The sequence below is a fragment of the Molossus molossus genome, unplaced genomic scaffold, assembly GCF_014108415.1.
Source record: "Molossus molossus isolate mMolMol1 unplaced genomic scaffold, mMolMol1.p scaffold_m16_p_18, whole genome shotgun sequence".
Lineage (NCBI taxonomy): Eukaryota > Metazoa > Chordata > Mammalia > Chiroptera > Molossidae > Molossus > Molossus molossus.
The window spans coordinates 23,974,851-23,993,315 of NW_023425353.1; the positions used below are offsets into that span (position 1 = coordinate 23,974,851).

General features: G+C 50.1%; 1 protein-coding gene across 1 annotated transcript in view; it reads left to right on the forward strand.

Annotated features, from left to right (window-relative positions):
• LMCD1 (LIM and cysteine rich domains 1) overlaps nucleotides 1-18,465 on the forward strand; it is a 58,127-nt gene that overhangs the window by 24,611 nt on the left and 15,051 nt on the right. Inside the window, exons 2-4 of the mRNA XM_036266909.1 lie at nucleotides 6,543-6,631; nucleotides 12,541-12,796; nucleotides 16,307-16,636. Of these exons, the coding sequence (XP_036122802.1) occupies nucleotides 6,543-6,631; nucleotides 12,541-12,796; nucleotides 16,307-16,636 (675 nt within the window). The remainder of the gene's footprint in view (nucleotides 1-6,542; nucleotides 6,632-12,540; nucleotides 12,797-16,306; nucleotides 16,637-18,465) is intronic.

Here is an 18,465-nt window from a genome sequence, read left to right on the forward strand (position 1 = left end):
GAAAACTGCAAAGCCCAGTACATGTTACAGTTGTTATTAATTCTTTTTATTATGGAAAAGATGGGAGTTATTGTAATAACTACATACAGTGCCAAGTAGGTACTAGACTTATGGGGAGATCACTTCATAGATCGTATAAATGTCTAAGCACTATGCTGTACACCTGAAACTTAAATAAAATAATATTAAATGTCAACTGTAACTGACACATTTTTAAAAAATAATAATGGGACTTAAGCTGGTCCCTAAAGAGTGAGTGGTGTTGAAGCCCTCTTAGGCTTAGATGACCACGAGCAAATGCACCAGCTGTATATTTAGGAGAACAGAAGACCCAGGAGATTGGGAACAGAATCTGGGTGGAAACAGTAGATGATATGGGAAACAGAAGTGGGTAAGTGTGGATAGGCGAGGTGGACCACATCATGGAAGCCCTGTGACATCCAACACTCAACAACTTTTATCCCTTTAAAAGTGGTTCAGCATTACTTCAGAATAAGGTGGATGCTAGTATCCTCAATATAAACAAACTATTAAGAGCTGAGAGCCCAGCTGTTGTAGCTCAGTTGGTTGAGTGTCAGTCCCATGCACCAAGAGGTCCCTGGTTTGATTCCTAGTCAGAGCACATGCCAGGGTTTCTGGTTCAATCCCCAGTAGGGGGCAGACAGGAGGCAGCTGGTCAATGTTTCTCTCTCTCTCTCTCTCTCTCTCTCTCTCTCTCTCTCTTTCTTCCTGTCTCTCAAAAATCAATAAAAACATATTTCTTTTTAAAAAAGGAGTTGAGAGTAAACCCAGAAATGACTAGCAAGTTGGTTATTAGGATTTTTGTTCTTTTTTTTTTTTTAAGTGGTAAGTCTCTAGGAAACAGATACAACCACATTCGCCACTTGGGTCACAGTGTGACTCCAGCTCCCTGGGAGGTGTAAGCATACCTGACCCATGGTCATTTCAGGCCTCCAGGGAGGGCTGGTAAACAAGGTGACGCCAACACTAGGCGATTATCTTCCACCGGGGCCACTCATAACTCTGATTCACCCTCTCCTTTGGCCGTCACCTTGACAATTGCCCTTTAGACTTGTCCATTGCCTTGATCATCTATCTACACTTTAGCTTATTTAGCAGAACAGGGTTGGATGGTGGAAACCCTGGGACAGGCGATCTTGACCTTTTCCTACTGCCCCCAGCCCTGGCCCTTCAGGACTTCCCACCCCTGCAAACACACTCTCCCACCACTTTGGATCCAACTGGCCTGATGCCCAGAGTCAAGGCCAGACTCGTAGGAGGTTGTCTGGGGTCTGGAGACTCCTGGTGTGGTAGGAAGTCACAGGATCTGGATTCCAAAGACATGAGTGTGAATCATGTTCTGAGCAGCCAATCCCATCAGTCCTATGGGCTTGCTTTTCTCATGAGCCAAAGACAATATATCTGCAGCCTAGAGTTGCTATGAACAAACTTTGTAAACTGTCGAGCGCTCGATACAAAGTGCCATGGCAGATCAGATGAGAACATAGCTTTGAAGGAGACCTACTTGGTCTCACTTCCTGCCTCTGCCACTTAAGGGCTAGTGATCTTAACCTCTCTGGGCCTGTTTCCTCATCTGAAAATGAGGTTAGTCAAAGTCTCTCTCTCCTAGGTTCATCAAGAAGCTTTAGTCAGATATCATGAAAATGTTTGGCATTTGCCCAGCTCGTAAGGCACACTCAGTGTTAGCTACAGTCCCAAACGTGAGGAAGATCGCACGTCGGCTGGAAGATGCCCTCCCCTCGAGGAGCTCCTGCAGTCCAGACTCTTCTGGATGGACAAGTGGTTTCTCCTCCGACTGACTGCCATGTGTCACCGGGAGCCTGGGAATAATGATTACACCTCACAGGGTTGTCATAATTGTTAAGGAAGAGAATGCATAAGTAAAGTCACCCTGTGGACTGGCAAACTCTTATTATTTGGGGGATGTTGATGGTAGTGGGGTAGTTTCCAGGATCATTTTTCTGTATATGATCTCAGTTCTTTCCTAGACCTTCTCATAACTTCACCCCACCCCAACCATCTCCACCCTCTCTCCTGGGACCCCTAGGGGAGGGTTTGTTTTTAAGTAGCGGAGCATGTTGACCAATAATCTTTAATAACACACATGCTTATGGAGCTTCCTTGTAAAAGACATGTCAGAGTAGTTGACTTGGAATAGAATTTCATATCAATTCAGAACATCCCAGCTCAGAAAGTAAACCCATGAAGAGTCAGAAAGGCACAAGATGGTGTTAAGATATAATTTTCTAGCCCTGGCTGCTTTGGCTAAGTGGTTGGAGCATCAGCTTGCAGACCCAGGGGTCGTGGGTTTGATTCCTGGTCAGGGGCACGTACCTGGGTTACAGATTCGATTCCTGGCCCCAGGGCCATGCGAGGGGCAACCAATCGATGTGGACACATCGATGTTTCTTTCTCTCTCTCTCAACAATAAAAAAAGTATATAATTTTCTAAAAGGTAAAAATCGTGACTCTTGTGCAAATATAAAATAGAACTTAGAAAAGATTTGTGTCCATTTATTCAATAATTATGGAATCAGTAAGATTTAAATCAGTTCAAAAACCATTTAAAGAGCTAGGTATTTATAGTCGATTTAATGTTAGGACAAGATTGGGGGGTTAGGCACATAACTAGTTCATGTCCTATAAAACAATAAACACCCTAAGGGCTATCTTTTTCAAAAGGACAAAAAATTGTTTGTATTTGTATCTCTACTGGATAAAAAGCTACCAGTTAACATGTAATACCAAGTCTTGGAGTAGAACTAAGTAAACTTCTCTAGATAATCCTTGGGGGTTGGGGCAGGGGGCAATGTCATATTGCATCATACGACATTGAAAGAATGCGCCGCCCATCTTTCTGCCTTATTTCCAAGTTTTGGATAATTTTTTAACAACAGTAAATCATTATTTCCCTTTACGAACAACCTTTTAACCTTATATGATGCTTACGACAGCCTTGTTGAGACAAAAGGGGCAAGGAACCCCCTTTATGAGAGGAGGAAGCTGAGTTACACGAGGAAAGAGAAGCTGAGCTGGGAGAACTCCCATCTCTAATTCCAGGTCCCCTGCTCCCCCCTGAAGTCCGTACTGCATTTCCCCTTTCTGGTTCCTCTTCGTCACAGTCCTACATTGCCCTTGGGGTACACCTGAAGGTAAATGCTCACAGAGGGAGGAGTCACCCAGGTCCCTTGCATCCCTGGTCTAAGTCCTCAGCCCCTCACACGATTCGGTTCCACTATATCAGATGAACCGCGTCCCACTATCCCGAGCCAAGGAAAACTGTCGAAACATTTTATTCTCCCTTCAAAAAAAAAACAAAACACAGAATGGATGCTATATTCCAAGAACCCATTTGTTTAAGTGACAGGTCCTTTTAAGCTCTTCTCTTCTTAGCTACTGTGGGCCACTGTGCCATCTTTCATCAGAGCCGCGGTCCACGTTGAACACACCCACTTTTATGCACCAGAACATCTGGTTTGAAGCACCACGTCTGGTTGACGCTTTCCCCTCCTTGCTAAGCAGGATCCTCTCCTGTGCCGGGGTAGCTGGGTCTGGCTGACTCCTGTGCATACCCACAGTGGACGGAGGGCTGTTTATTGTGTTCCACAGTCTGCCAGCAAACTGGCTGCGAGTGTGGCCTGAGGGCCCACATCGATTTCTTTCTTGCAGGGCCATTTATTTTCCCCTCCCATGGGCTCCGGTCACCATGGAAACCATCCCACCAACAGGATGGAGACAAGGGCCAACCCTCTGCTCCCTACACTTAACCAGAGAGACAACACATATGCGTGAAACAAAGTAGAGGGAGAAAGTATACGTATGGGGCGAGTGGTTAGAAAAGTTGTTCCTCTGTGGTTCCCTAGAATTCTGTTGCTAGGGGGAAACATTCTTTTGTTTGAGAACACGTGATTTAGGGTCTCTCAGGCTGTCGGCACAAGATGCAATGACAACAACAAACACGCAGTACGTGGTAAGTGCAGGCTAAGCCTTTTCCACGCGGGCACGTCCACCTGCACAGTAACTGCGTAGGCAGGCGGCCAGCAGAAGAAAGGCACAGATTGGAACTAAAACCCTGACTCTCTGACCCCAAAGCCTAAACCTCCACCAGAAACAGCTGCCGGCCCACGGCCACCCCTCCCACTCCCCACGCAGGCCCGCGCTCCAAAGACTCTGGAGGCCAGTTCCTTCCGGTGTCTGCCATTTTTATTGGGTCATGTCACCCTCCCTGCCGCCCGCCCTGGACCACTGTGTAACATCCTGCAGCAAGATCCAGGCAACCCCGACGCCGGCCAGCCTTCTCGTTTTACAGAGGAGCAGTTCAGGCCTGCCGAGGAAATGAGTCGCCTCTGGCCGCACAGCTAATAAATGTCAGGGTTGGCACCGCAGGGCCAGCCCGCCCGCAGGCCAGCGCTCTCTGGCCGTGCCGCCTCCCCCACTGTTCTAAACCAGAGCCTGCGCCAGCAGCTCGCTCCCTGGCCAAGCGGCAGGGCTAATCCCCTTGTAGGGCGACTGTTAAATCAGCCGCTCGTTAGAAGGACAATAATGCTGGAGCACGCGGGGTGCTGGGCCACTTCGGAAATGCCTCCGCTTAGCTCTTCTGTGTCCAGGCCTCGCTGCCTCTGGGTCTGTTTAAAACAATCCAAGAATGAAGCCTTGTTCATACTTCATATACCTCCCAAAGTAACCTATGAATCACTCAACTATGAAGTGTGAAAGGATCGCTGTGTTTCAAGTAGTAGAACCCAAGGTGTCAAGAACAAGAGGTGAATGTTTGCAAGGTTTCACGTGTCAGTGGCTTTAGGGAGCAAGGTTCCGCCCGTGAATGAAAACTCCCAGCTTGGGAGGGGGGTGTGGTGCGCACCATCTTGTTTTTCAATTTTAATATGAATCTAACACTGAACAGGCACAAGTAGGAACATGCTTTCCTTTAAACACATGCAACATGGCTCTTACATGCCAGAGCTGTGAATGTGATTTCCAAACCCAGCTTTGGACCAGCTGAGCCAGGCTTTCTTACCTGTCAAACAGGTACAGAGATAAAAGGGTCTGAGCATATTGGGCATTAAAAATGGTAGCTGCTATTATTTTCACAAATACTTTAGGAGCACAGAGCAAGGTGTCAATAAACCCATATGGGAAATCCAGGGAGGCTTCTCAGAGGAGGTGACTTTGGATTGGGGCAGTGCAAGATGAGCTGGCAGAAAAGAACCAAGAGTGTTGACTGTCCCAAAGAGCATGCTCAGACTGCAACACCCAACCCATAAGCCCTTTGGTACCTTTTTGCCTTCGCACATTCTCTTTCTTCTTCGAGGAATCCCTTCTTTTCTGCCAGTTAATCTTGCACTGCCCCAATCCAAAGTCACCTCCTCTGAGAAGCCTCCCTGGATTTCCCATATGGGTTCATTGACAGGCAGTTTCTTTGCCTCAAAATTACCCCTTCCAGGAGCAGGTGATACATGTTTTCCTGCTCCATCTCCCCTAGACCTCTGGAGCACACCTGAATCTTATGCACTATCCCTGTGGCTGGCACACAGTAGATGCTAAGTAAACGGTTAAGTGGATCAATAGCTTGTTGAATGACAAGCTTATCCCTTTATCTTACTAGCTGATGAAGCCTCGATTTTGATAAGATGGTAATAATGTACCTACTCATACCAAATCCCCACACACACACCCCACTCCCAGTGAAGAGTCAGGTAAGTTGCTCAGCCAGCAGATCCGTACACTAACCCACTGCTTCTCCAGTTCTAATGTCTGTCATACAAGTCTCCTAAATTTTGTTACAGTGAAAGTTCTGATTTAAAAGGGCTGGGCTGGGGCCTGAGAGTCTGCATTTCTGGCCCCCCTCCGGTGATGCTGCTGGTTTCAGGGCCTCACGTGAGAGCTGCTGGGGTCCCCACGCCGCCGCCGCCGGGCATTCCTGCTCCCTCTGGCTGCTCATGAAAAGGGAAACCTGACTGGTGCCTTGTTCTCCTTCCAGCGCAGGACCAGACTTCGAATGCTCCTGATTTTCCATGTTTTAGCAAAATATTTAAGTTATGCTTTGAGCTATAAACATTTGGCAGCATGAACATTGGTTTGCGCTTTGGTTTCATCACACCCTATCAATAAATTATAAGTAAATGAGGGAGAGGGGACATTTTCTGGAAGATTCCATTCCAGTGACAAGTGGATCAGGGGAGTAGGGGAGGGAGGAAGGAGCAGATGGTCCCTCACAGCAGTCTTGGCAGCAAGTGACAGCACCGCGGGCTGGGATCGAGCCCCCTCGCATTTTTATTGGGAAGTGCCCCACCCTGCACACTTGCCTGCCCGACGGCCACTTTCCCAGCTGGTCTTCTGGTAAACAGTGGGTGATGGTAAACAGCAAGTGCTCCTGGTAAACAGTTAGTGATGGCTTGTTCATCCCAAGCCCTTTGAACTCCACACAATCCCTTTGCGGGCATGCCAAGTCTTCTAGAGGTCAACATCCCTGGTCCAAGGGGTTTGGAAGGAAAACACCCTCTTCTCTGCTCCTTTTCCAGATGTCCCTGGGCCAGCAGCAGTCAGCAAGAGGTGTGCCTTGTCTGAGATGCAAGGGGACGTGTTCGGGCTTCGAGCCACACTCGTGGAGGTATGGAGTTTGTGGGGAGGCTCTGCCTGCCTTCACTTCTTGGCTGTCCTTTCAGGGAACCCTGGCCGCTGTCTGCTGGGACCGCTCAGGATGCACGTTGTGCAGGGAGTGGCCCCGGAGCAAATGCACTCCCTCTCGGCCTAACTCGGAAATGCCAGACAAGCCCTGGGGAGCCAAGATGAAGCAGGAGTTTCGCTCTCCTTTAACCGTTTCAAGGTGGAGGCTCAGCCCGGCGGGACGGCCCTGGGAAGGTGCAGACCGTTGTTCGCTGGTGCCTGGTCCACGCTGGGGAGAGCTGTCTGTCCTGGGAGCGGTGCATGGGCTGCTCTCCTCCCACTGAACCATCATCCCTGTGGTGGGTTCCGATCTGAGAGCCAGGGACCGAACTAAAGGTCACGGTGTCCACACACTTAGAAACCAAGACCTGGTACTCACGGCCATGGGGAAGGCTCATAGGAGCCAGCTGGACTTTTCTTTCTTTCTTTATCCATTGAGGACTCTGAACATCAGAGGAGGGCTGCCACACTGCACAGTCCCAGCACCGTTCACACTGGCATCTATGTGGGTGGCACCCCGGGACTCATGCAGCCCGGTGAGACTCCATAGGGCACGACAACAGAGAAGGAGTTTTTGTCTCCACTGCCAGGGCGATGCCCGGGGCACTCAGTGGGGGAACAAAGTTTCACACACATTTGTCTTAGAGATTTGACTTCCACTGTGAGGAGGCAACTACAGAAATATTGAACTGAGCTAAATCTTCAGTATTTAAATATTGAAAGAATGCTCAGTGGTAGGTATTAGCGTGTCCATTTTGCAGATCAGGAAACTGAGGGTGAGTAATGGGGAGATGGCTACTAAATGGCAGCCTTCGCACTCGGGTCTGTGGGAAACTCCATCCCATGCTCTCAACCATTCTGCAGTACAGTGCGCCATGAGCTTCCAAAGGACAAAACTTCCTTATCCATATCCACACAAAAGGACTCCATTCCCTGAGTCCTCACCTTAGAGGAGCTCACGTGGTCTTCTGGATGTAAGGACCTTCAAGGTCATCCAGTCCTGATTCCTGTCCCCTGCACAAACTCCTCCCACTGCTAAAACACTCACAGGAGGGGGACCCCCACCCCCAGTGCATCTATTTTGGCCACTTGAGCTCTTTTGGGCTTGGAGCAGAGTGAGCTTTCCTATCATGTCACCCCATTGGTCCTGACTCTGCCGTGGGGGTCATAGAACAGTGTTTAGAATCATCCTACAGACAGCCCCTTTGAGAGTTCGTGGGGCAGGGGGCTAATGTTCCTTGAATGCAGACACTGAGTCGGCTCAGTAACGTTTCCCTTCTCCCAAGGGCCACAGCCCTGTGCTTCCTGTGGTCTGACATCTGAAAATGATCCTGTAATACAGTTTGTCTGGTTGTCTAGGTGTTTATGGAAGGAGGGCAATGCTGGACCCCACGTCCCTCATGGCTGGAAGCAGAAATCCCTCAGCGTCGTTTAAATCCCTACATTTCCTCCCCATCTTATAAACAATTTGAACGTCAAGGGAATTTACCCTTGAGAAAGACAGATTGCAGCTTGTAGGTCCTTCCGGCATCTCAAATGTCATCTTTGGTTTGAACTGCCTTAACAGGGACCTAAATTCAAGCCATATTGGATCAGTGAGGTCCCACCCTTGAGGGGGGAAACCATGTCAAACCACTGTGTGCCCCAGGTCCCATACTCTCCATAGTCTGAAACACATGTAAAGATCCAAGTGGAGGCCAGCCTGGTGTAGTGGGAAAGGGCCTCCGCTAATGCTCACAGGACAGCATCGATGGGCTGACTGCTAGACACTTCCCTTCCCTCAGCCTCAGACTCCCCTCTGAGAGCAGGGACGTCGGGGCTGATGTGCTCTGGGGTCCCCTTCCAGCTTTACCATCCCACAGTTTCAGGCAAATTGCTTACAAAAATGAACGATTCACATGGTTAGTTGGAATGGAATTCGTATCAGGAGCACAGAAGAGGAGCATTATTGAAAGAGGAGGGTACAGAGCAGACTTTCAGAACAAACAGATGAAGCCAAGGAGGAGTTCCCCCAGCAGCCTCAGCATCCTGCCCTCCAGTAGCCACGCCGGGCTCCTTGCCCACCTGGCAACCTTCACAGCATGCTGAATTCCCCTTCAAGGTGGAGGAAAACATTTCAGAGAGAGCCCAGTACAAGGTCCCTTCCCAGCGTGAACAAATTTTTTTATATTATCATTCTAATTAGCTTTATTTTTTTCAATATACACTGACTTCAGTAGGTAGAAGAAAAAGAAAAAAAACAAAACCTGATATAAGGAAAACAGGAAACATAATATGAAAAATGGAAGAGAGACCAGAGACTCTTTAAATTACAAGTCTGCATTCTTCAGGGGTCGCTCTTGATAGACTCCTCCTGACGCACCCTGCTCACGGGCCCTGTCCCAGGCCAGCTCCAGCAGCTGCCCTGGACTGTGGTGTAAAATCTGCCTCTTCTCACCAGGGCAGCGGACCTTCATAAATAAATCTGCAGTCACATGATAGCTGGGTTTCCTGTGCTTTTCGAGGGACAACCTAGAGAAAGTCAACTGGAGCTGCTTAAATTCCTGAAAGGGACCGAGTAGTGACTGTCCCATTTTGGTGGGCATCAGAGTCACCTCGGGAACAGGATCGCAGGTACCCGGCCCGGATCCCACTCCAGCCCATGAATCTGGCTAGTGGGGCCAGGGCACAGCATCTCCCCGTTTACCCAGCCCCCGGGGGATTTGGATATGCAGCAAAGTTTGGAAACTCACCAACCAGACCAGGGTCAGCAAGCCATCTGTGAGGAGCCAAACAGGAATCACTGTAGGGTTTGCAGGTCGTATGGCCTCTGTCACACCTATTCCCCTTGGTCCTTGTAGCTTGAAAGCATTCATTCATTTAAGGACATGGAAATTCAAAATGTTTTACCCACTTAAAAATGTGAAAACTAGCTCTGGCCAGTTTGGCTTGGCGGTTAGAGCATCAGCCCAAGGACCTAAGGGTCTGGTTAGATTCCCAGTCAAGGGCACTTACCTGGGTTGCAGGTTAGATCCCCAGCCCCAGTTGGGTCGTGCAGGAGGCAATCAATCAATGTGTCTCTCTCATGTGGATGTTCTCTCTCTCTCTCCCTCCTCCCCTTCCACTCTATCTAAAAAAATCAATGGAAAAATATCCTCGGGTGAGGATTAACAAAGCAAAAAAAAGTGAAAACTATTCTTAGTTCCAAGGCCATACAAAAATAGGATTTGGCCTGTAAGCCATGGTTTGCCAACCCTGACGTAGACCATCCCTCTCATCTGATAGGTAAGAAACTGGACCACAACCTACGGTGGGCTAGTGTTCAGACTGGGAGTAGATTCCAAACCTGTGCCTTTCCCACAATTACAGGTTTTCTATGACAGGTTGCAGAAATGGCCATTTTACCCCACTGAAGACCTATGTATCTGTGTCCTCTACGATTCGGGTGCCTAGGAAGAATGGGGTGGACTTTCATAAAGCCCCAGCCATTTACTTGGCAATATGAAAAGCATGAGTAAAGGAGAAATAATGTGGACACGGTCTCATAGGACATCTCATTCATCAGCATTTTCCACGTCTAAGTGTTTGCATTCTCAGCATCTCCTCTAGCATTCTGAGTCTGTTAACCAGAAAAGCAAACGGCAGCTTCCTGGCCCAGTTTCACATATAGAACGTACTGGGCTGCCCTGGCCAGTTTGGCTCAGCGGTTAGAGCGTCGGCCTGCGGTCCAGAGAGACCCGGGTTCAGTTCCCACTAAGGGCACGTACTTCGGTTGCAGTTTGTCCCCGGCCCTGGTTGGGTCGTGCAGGTGGCAGGGACTCGATGTGTCCCTTTCACGTCGATGTTTCTGTCTCTCTCTCTCCCTCTCTCTCTCTCCTGCTCTATCTGAATAAAAAATGGAAAAATGTCCTCGGGTGAGGATAAAAAAAAAGAACATACTAGGCAGGTCAGAGGACCTGTGGGAGACCCCCCTTCCTGCTGTCACTGCCCACGTTAAACCAGTGGTGCCATCACCAGGCTTCTCAGAGAAGCAGTCTCCTCCATGCCTCGTAAAAGGAGCGGGAAGAGAATATTACGATCATGAGTGAAATGCCACAGTCCCACAGAACAAGCCACCCTTCGTATGAATGAGAAGACCTCGTCTTTGCCCTATATCGCCTCTGGGAACTTGAACTGCAAGTTTCTCCTCAAATAATGTTGGAGATGCTGCCTTCTCCCCCCCTCGCCCCCCGGAGTCATGCTGCACATCAGCGCACTAAAGACAAGAGGCAGCCTTACACTGAAAGATGTGTCTCACCTGTAGCCCACAGTTTCCCAAACTCCCCACCACGGAGCCCTTGTCCACGCACCACATGCCAGCATCCTGGAGAACAGGTCCAGTCCGGCAGAATCCCACACAGTACACGCAGTTCTCACACGGCCCAGCCTGACTCCACTTTGTGTTATAGTTTCCATCTGATTCCCTCTCCTCTCCCACCCCAACTGTAAGTTCTTTAAAGTTGGCGATGGGGCCTCCTTTTCTTCATGTTACAAGAAGGTTTCTCAACTGCAGCGCTATTGACATTGGGAACTGAATAACTCTTGTGAAGGGGGAGCTGTGAATTGTAGGATATTTAACAGCATCCCTAGCCTCTACCCTATAGAAGTCTGTAGCACGCCACTGTGACAATTAAATGTGTCCCCGGACATTGCCCAATCTCCCTGCGGGACAGAACTGACCTTGGTTGGGAACCACTGATGTAGACCATCAAGGCACACCCCTGCTGGCCCCACAGTCAGTATCTGGGAGCTGTGGTTAACGGCATCAATCTCCTGAGTCTGGAAGAGCAAAGGAGGGTTTCTTGGGGGCATGCCTGGCTGGGACACCTCATGCAGCTACAGTGCCGTCTCTCCGGCGTGGGCTGCCCCATCCCTGAGGTAGGTCCTGGAAGACGTCACTTTATGAGCAAGCTCTGACATGGCATGCCTACAGAAGGCCGGAGAGGGAGGGCATGTCTCCTCGCAGGCCGTAGAACTCTGGCTCTCTGATCATGAAGGCACCACACAGAACGGCCCACCGCATTTTTGTCAGAGAGAAGCATCAGGGTGCCCAGTGAATATGAAGCATCCCCCGATGCTTTTCCTTCTCCCAGCCGCGTGACCAACACTTGCCAGCGGACACCAATCTCTCCGGCCCGAGGGGTTTTCCGAGCTCATTCCCTTCCCACGGGGTCCTGTCCACCAGTTTCTTGAAGAAAATTCCCAGCTCTATTCTGACTTCAGAAAGAGTGCTCAAGGGTTTAAAAGGTGCTGAAGCTATGAGGCTCGGGTCTTGGGAGAGAACTTTAAATTCCTTAAAGCAGGGGTCTGCATATAAAAAGACCCTTTTTTATAAAGGGCCAAGTAGTAGCTCTTTTAGGCTTTGAAGGACAGTTGTGCCCTGTTGCAATGACACAAGTCTTCCATCATAGCCCCAAAGCAGCCACAGAAGGTGGCTGGTCATAGCTGTGTTCCACTAAAACTTTATTGACAGAAGCAGGGTAGGAGCTGGGTTTGCCCACAGGCCGTGAAGACTCCTGCTTTGGAGCATCTCTAATGAGTGAACCGCCTTTGCCACCATAACCACCATGAGGGAAAACCTGCTGCTGTTTTTCCAGCAGAAGTCACATCCCACAACCCCCACAGGCAGACAGACTGACAGAAAGACTGGAGTCTCCCAAATGCAGCCCCAACCCCTAAGCCCCTGGTCTCAGGTCACCATGTGTCTTCTGCTAACCGTTCCCAGTTACACAAGTTAAACTTTGCACTTGCTTGCAAAAGGGTAGATGCGGCCGGCGGAGACTCCCTCTCTCTCCTGGAGGTTGGCCTCACTTTCCCCTCTCTGCCCCACCCCAGGAAAATATGCAAGTCCTGCAAATGCAGCCAAGAGGACCACTGCCTGAGCTCCGACCTGGAAGATGATCGGAAAATTGGCCGCTTGCTGATGGACTCCAAGTATTCCACCCTCACGGCCCGGGTGAAAGGCGGGGACGGCATACGGATTTACAAGAGGAACCGGATGATCATGACCAATCCCATTGCCACTGGGAAAGACCCCACCTTTGACACCATCACCTATGAGTGGGCTCCCCCCGGAGTCACCCAGAAACTGGTAAGACAGCTTCCTCCAACCAAGTGGTTGCTTTCTTGCCCTTGTAAATGTTAGCCAGGACACACATTCCCAAATTTCAAGAACAAGGTGAGAGGGCAAGGTTACAGGAATAGTAGGAATGTCTGTGGTTTCATTTCCGTTCCTACCTCACAATGTGATCTTGATGGGAAGACTGGGCCTCGGTGTTCCTCATCCATTAAATGGGTAGAGTTATTCATATGAACTCTAAGGGCCCTTCCAACTCTAGTACTGGGCTGCTCAGGAGTTCCTGTGGGCTCCTCGTTTCTAAACAGAGGATGGCTAATCATCCAGACCTCTCCACGTGCTTGTCTTCATCTGCGCCATGTTCATTCCCCCAAAGTGGCTGGGATGTGACATGTGCAAGCCTCAAGGAGAGCAGAGAAACAGCCCCTGCTTCTCCCAACAGCTGAGGTCTCTTGAGCTTACAAGGGAGAGCCAACCTGGCTTTTCACAACTGTGGGGAAGAGGCACCCAGAGAGGGCTTGGGAAACGGTTACAGAAGCCCTGAGGAGGACAGAAAAAACAAGGCTCACAAAGAACAGGCGACTTGAACAAGGTCACACCCTGGCTATCCCCTGGAACCTCCTGGGGACACATAAAAGGTCCCCTCACCCCAGACCATTAAATCAGAAGCTCCAGCTCACAGGATCAGACTCCCCAGAAGTGAGCAGTTAAATGATGCCCCAGGTAACACCATATGCAGCCACCTTCGGGACTTGGTGCACCAGTCCAATTCTGAGTGGACCACTCAGGTTTCAATGAGCATATCAGTCGTCTGGAGGGCTTGCAGAAATGCATCCAGGGGGCTTGGGCGGGGCCTGAGATTCTGCCCTCCTGACAAGCTCCCAGGCCATGGTGATGCTGCTGGTCCCCAGGCCACACCTCAGGTAGCAAGGGCCTAGAGGATTTCTACAAGCTAATGAGCTAAAAGAGGTCCTATAGGTTCAGAGATGCAAGCCTGACAGTTAAATCTCTCCCGGGAGAAAAGAAGAGCCTTTGGAGCCCTGGGTGGTGCATCCCCACAGGCTCCTCCCCACAGGCTCCTCCCTCGGCTCCTGCTACCCCCACCCCCGCCCAGCACTCAGTACCTTGCTGCACACTGGCCTGCCTCCTTCCTGCTCCGACGCCCCGAGCTCTCGTCCTCCTCAGGGACTTTGCACTTGCTGTTCCCTAACTAGAAATGTCCTTTCCCGGTTCTTGCATGGCTGGTCCTTCTGACAGGTCTCTAACTATCCAAACTGCAGTAGATGCCACCCACCCTCCTCTCCTCTCTCTCTCAGCTCTCCATTGTTTCTTTAGAAGCTTTTAGAAGCAAATCATAAATGTGTCACGAGTGAAGCAAGGCCCAATAGGGCAGACACCATACTGTTCCGTACACTGTCCTGTCTGTCCCCTTGCACCATACAGGGCTCCTGGTAGACTTGAGTATTTGTGCTACATCACCCCCTGTCCAGTGACTCCACGTGTGGTCTGTGGACTGGTGCCACTTCACAAAACCCTTGCTACTGGTCCACCATGAGAGGTACCAAAACTGAGCATAAATGAGGGACATTTTTGTAGCAATTGACATCCAAGCGTGTGATCAGAGACTCTCATCCCCTGTGGTCAGACTCACATGGAAGTGTCACGTGGCAGAGGCTACCTTCTCATCACACGCAGGGAGCCCACGGATCACTCTGTGATGGGGCGGAAACTAACCACACAAACCCGACCTTCTCCATAGGGTTCGAGCGGCACAGTTCTCATCCAGAACGTAAGAGGGGAAATCCCCTCTAGATAAAGCTAACAGAGGCAATGATTTATTTTTCAAAGCTGTCCTGTTTGAAAAGCATATTGTAAAAGAACACTTCAGCATTCATGAGCTCAGCCACCTGGGAGGCAGGAATTATTTGACACGTAAGGAACTTCAGAATGGTCCGTTGCCTTCCCCAGTTCGAGGGGTGAGGCAGGGGCAGATCCTGGGCCGCAGAGGGCGGCACGGAACAGCAGGAGTGCCCGAACATGCCAGCTGGTTCCGAGGACAGGTCTGCCTGCAGGCGCAGGTCTGGGTAAGCCATCAAGTGGGTCTCTGAGATGTCAGCGGAAACCCACGCAAGCAGCTCATAAAAGAGCTGGCTGTGGGCGTCAGGATCTGGCTGGTGAAAACCCCAAATGCTTGGGCCCCAAAATAATCAGAAGACGGCATCGTCAGGCCATGATTAATGCTGGCTCATAAAACCACACGGTACAAAGGCCCCTCTGTCTGCCCTGCATCTGGCCTGCTGAGCCAGTCATACTTTGGAGGTTGAACCACTCTCCCTACTCAATTTCTTGACTTTTTTTTTTTAATTCCAAATAATCGGGACTGAATCTCGCTATCTGTCACCCTTCCCAACCAGAATGAAAGCCAGAGAAAGCCGTAAGCCTTTAAAAACTGGTCACATTAAACCTAACTGCTAATATTTATTGAGTACTTACTATGTGCCAGGCACTATGAGAAGAGCTATCTCTGCACGATCTCACCTAATTTTCCAACATTGTTAGAGATATATATTATCACCCTCATCTACAGAAGGGGAAACTGAGGCTCAGAGAGGTAGCACTGCTAGCCAGATGACCCACAGCTCATGTAAACATCAGAGACAAGCCCTGAAGTCAGGCCTCCCTGACCCCAAAGCTTGAACTGCTCCCTACCAGGTCAGACCAGGTGAGCTGGGCAGGGGGAAGGAGAGGCAGGTATCTCGCATTCGCATTTCTAGGAAAGGCTTTCAAGAACGGGGGGAGGGGTGAATGGGCTTTAAAAGCTAGCCAGGCTTTAAGGGGAGGCAAGATGGAGAAGATGAGGGGAACCAGCGTACTTTGAGCACTTTGCGTGTGATAGCAGCACCTCACCATTCCCTGTGTGCTGGGTCCGTTACTGACCCACCCAGGTAAAAGATTTCTATTCATTTATTTGTTTAAAGGCCAAATGAACAGTATCTCTGAACATATACTATTCAGATGGCTACCATTCTTACCCACGCGGGAATGTGATTGACTTCAGACCTTGTTGATTCTATATTAGAGGGCACATTTGCATATTTTTTAATTAATAAACCATGGAGACGCTTATGTCCATAATGATTTAATTATACTTTTCTAAGAAAAGCAATTTTAAACTAGATTGACTTTTTTTTAATTAGGAGCATCGACATGAAGTAAGTAAAGTAAAAAGATTCCATTTTGAAGGAAACAAAATCCATGCCCCAAAGCCAGTAAATCTAAGATGAACATCTGCTTAAATCACACCCTTCTCATCAAGAAAGTGACCTGCGATTACAACTTGGGGGAGAGTGAAAGCTTATTTAGGCCTCTCTTGGGTGTCACCAAGATTCACAATCCGTCCTTGAGAATCCTTGGGTTCACAAAACCTGAAGAAGCTAGAAATTGTTCACCGATTCTAGATCTCACCCGTTCTCAGGCCTCTGCCTGGGGCAGGAGAGTCACAGTTGTTTCCCTCCTCCTGCCCAGGGCCTGCAGTACATGGAGCTCATCCCGAAGGAGAAGCAGCCAGTGACGGGCACCGAGGGTGCCTACTACCGCCGCCGCCAGCTCATGCACCAGCTCCCCATCTACGACCAGGACCCCTCTCGCTGCCGCGGACTTTTGGAGAACGAGCTGAAACTAATGGAAGAATTTGTCAAGCAATATAAGAGCAAGGCCCTCGGCGTAGGAGAAGTGGCCCTCCCCGGGCAGGGCGGCTTGCCCAAGGAGGAGGGCAAGCAGCAGGAAAAGCCAGAGGGCACAGAGCCCACCGCCCCAACCACCAACGGCAGCATCAGTGACCTGGCCAAAGAATACGTAAGTCCCTCCCAGGCCTGCGGGGCTGCTGCACCCAGGCCAGGCTTCTTCCCCTCAGCCATGCACCCATTCACAGAGCCATGCCTCCGGCAGCTATGTGGTGCTCATTTACTCTGTGCCGGGCACTGTCCTGCGGACAACGATACAAGGTCACTGCCCTCCACCGTCTCCCTGTCCAGTGGCAGTCACAGACAACCAAACTGTCGCAGCTCAGAGAAGGGGCATCTAAGCTTGCTTGGGGTGGAGGTAGGTTTGGCCTAGGAGCTGAGGCCCAGGCTGGTCTCAGACGAGCTAGGGGCCACCCAGGCCTTCGGGCTGACGGGAAGACCTGTGCCGCCCTGAGAAATGATCTGCGCAGCAGAAGCTCAGAGATCACCGTGTGATTAGAGGCAAGGTGAGCTTGGTGGGGTGGGGATGGCATATAAGGCTGGCCAGGTTAGCAGGGACACATTCCTGAAGGATCAAGCCATCCACCCATCCGTCACTAAGTATTATCAGCCTGTACTATCTGCCGAGCCCAGGAAATCAAACGGAGGACTGTGTCCCCACGCTGGAGAGAGCCATGGGCTCTCTGCCTCGCTCTAGGGCCAGGCTCTTCGGGCTAGGTGTTGTGGGGTCTGAGCGTGCTTCTGGAAGTTTCCTCTCGGCGTGTGGGTGACGCGCTGTGGTGGGAGCCACTGGAGGCTGTTTGAGGACACAGAGGAGGAGCCAGGGTCTGGGTGGTGAAAACCTCAGGGACGGGTTTGCCGCCTCTCCCCCGGGAAGTGAAAAGACCAGCTTGTGACTGGTGTCACTGAGGCTGACGTTCGCTAAGTTTTGTGGCTGCCAGCTCCCTTCTGCCTTTTGCACCTGCCCCCCAACTCCCTCATCAGTCAAGGACCTCACGCTTCCATTTGACATGTGGAGATACAAGTATACGGGGTCCTCAAGCACATCGCCTGACTTGCTGGGAGCAGGCGGCAGCTCCCTGTGTGAGCCAGGCGCCCCAGGGGAAGGCCAGCCCGAACAGTGCTCCCGACCAGACGGCCAGCCTCCGCCCCCGCGGCCGCGGCCCGACTCCAGTCTCGCATCACCAACCCCCAGGTTGTTGGGGCGTGCATTCAGGTGGCCATCCAGTGAACTATGTGTATCTGAAAACTAAGTCAGAAAATTGATTTTCTCTACCACAGATTTGGCAATGATGTTGAAAAGACCCATTTCTTGGGAAGAATACCTGTCCCAGGGACTTTAAAATTAGATCCAGTGATCATGATTTATAAACGAATCTGCTCCCCAACTTCGTTTTCTGTCCACCCTCAAAGAGCTATTTGTCCTGAAGGATAAATACTGTGCAATTCCAAGTTAGGAGGTGACGTCTTTAAGTCATTGTGACATTTCCTAGTTGCCGTTCCCAAGAGACAGATGCTGATCTAAGAACGTATTTTATCTTTGACTCAGCCCGGCATTTTGTTCAGTGTGGAAGTGGGGCAAAGGTGGCTTGAGAGCCCAGATCCCTGCCTGCAGTCAACTTTAGGAAACAGTTCTGACACTTAGGAAGCATTCAAACAAGACCAGGCAGTAAATGGCAGATTGCACAGTCAGGAAATAAGGCAGAGACTTCAAAGGAAGTCAATATTGATTGGCCTGGGCTGGCTGGGGAAGACAGCGCTCTCCCTCCGTATCCTACCCCCAATCAAACTCAATAACTAATTATGTGATTAGTGGCTTCAGGCCTGTCACCACTTCTAGAGGCTGAGGTCTTGTCTTGTTCATCTCTGTGTCCACAGCAGGTGCCTTCAACAGAGGTAGTAGGTGCTCAATAAATATTCGATCAGTGAATGAATAAATGA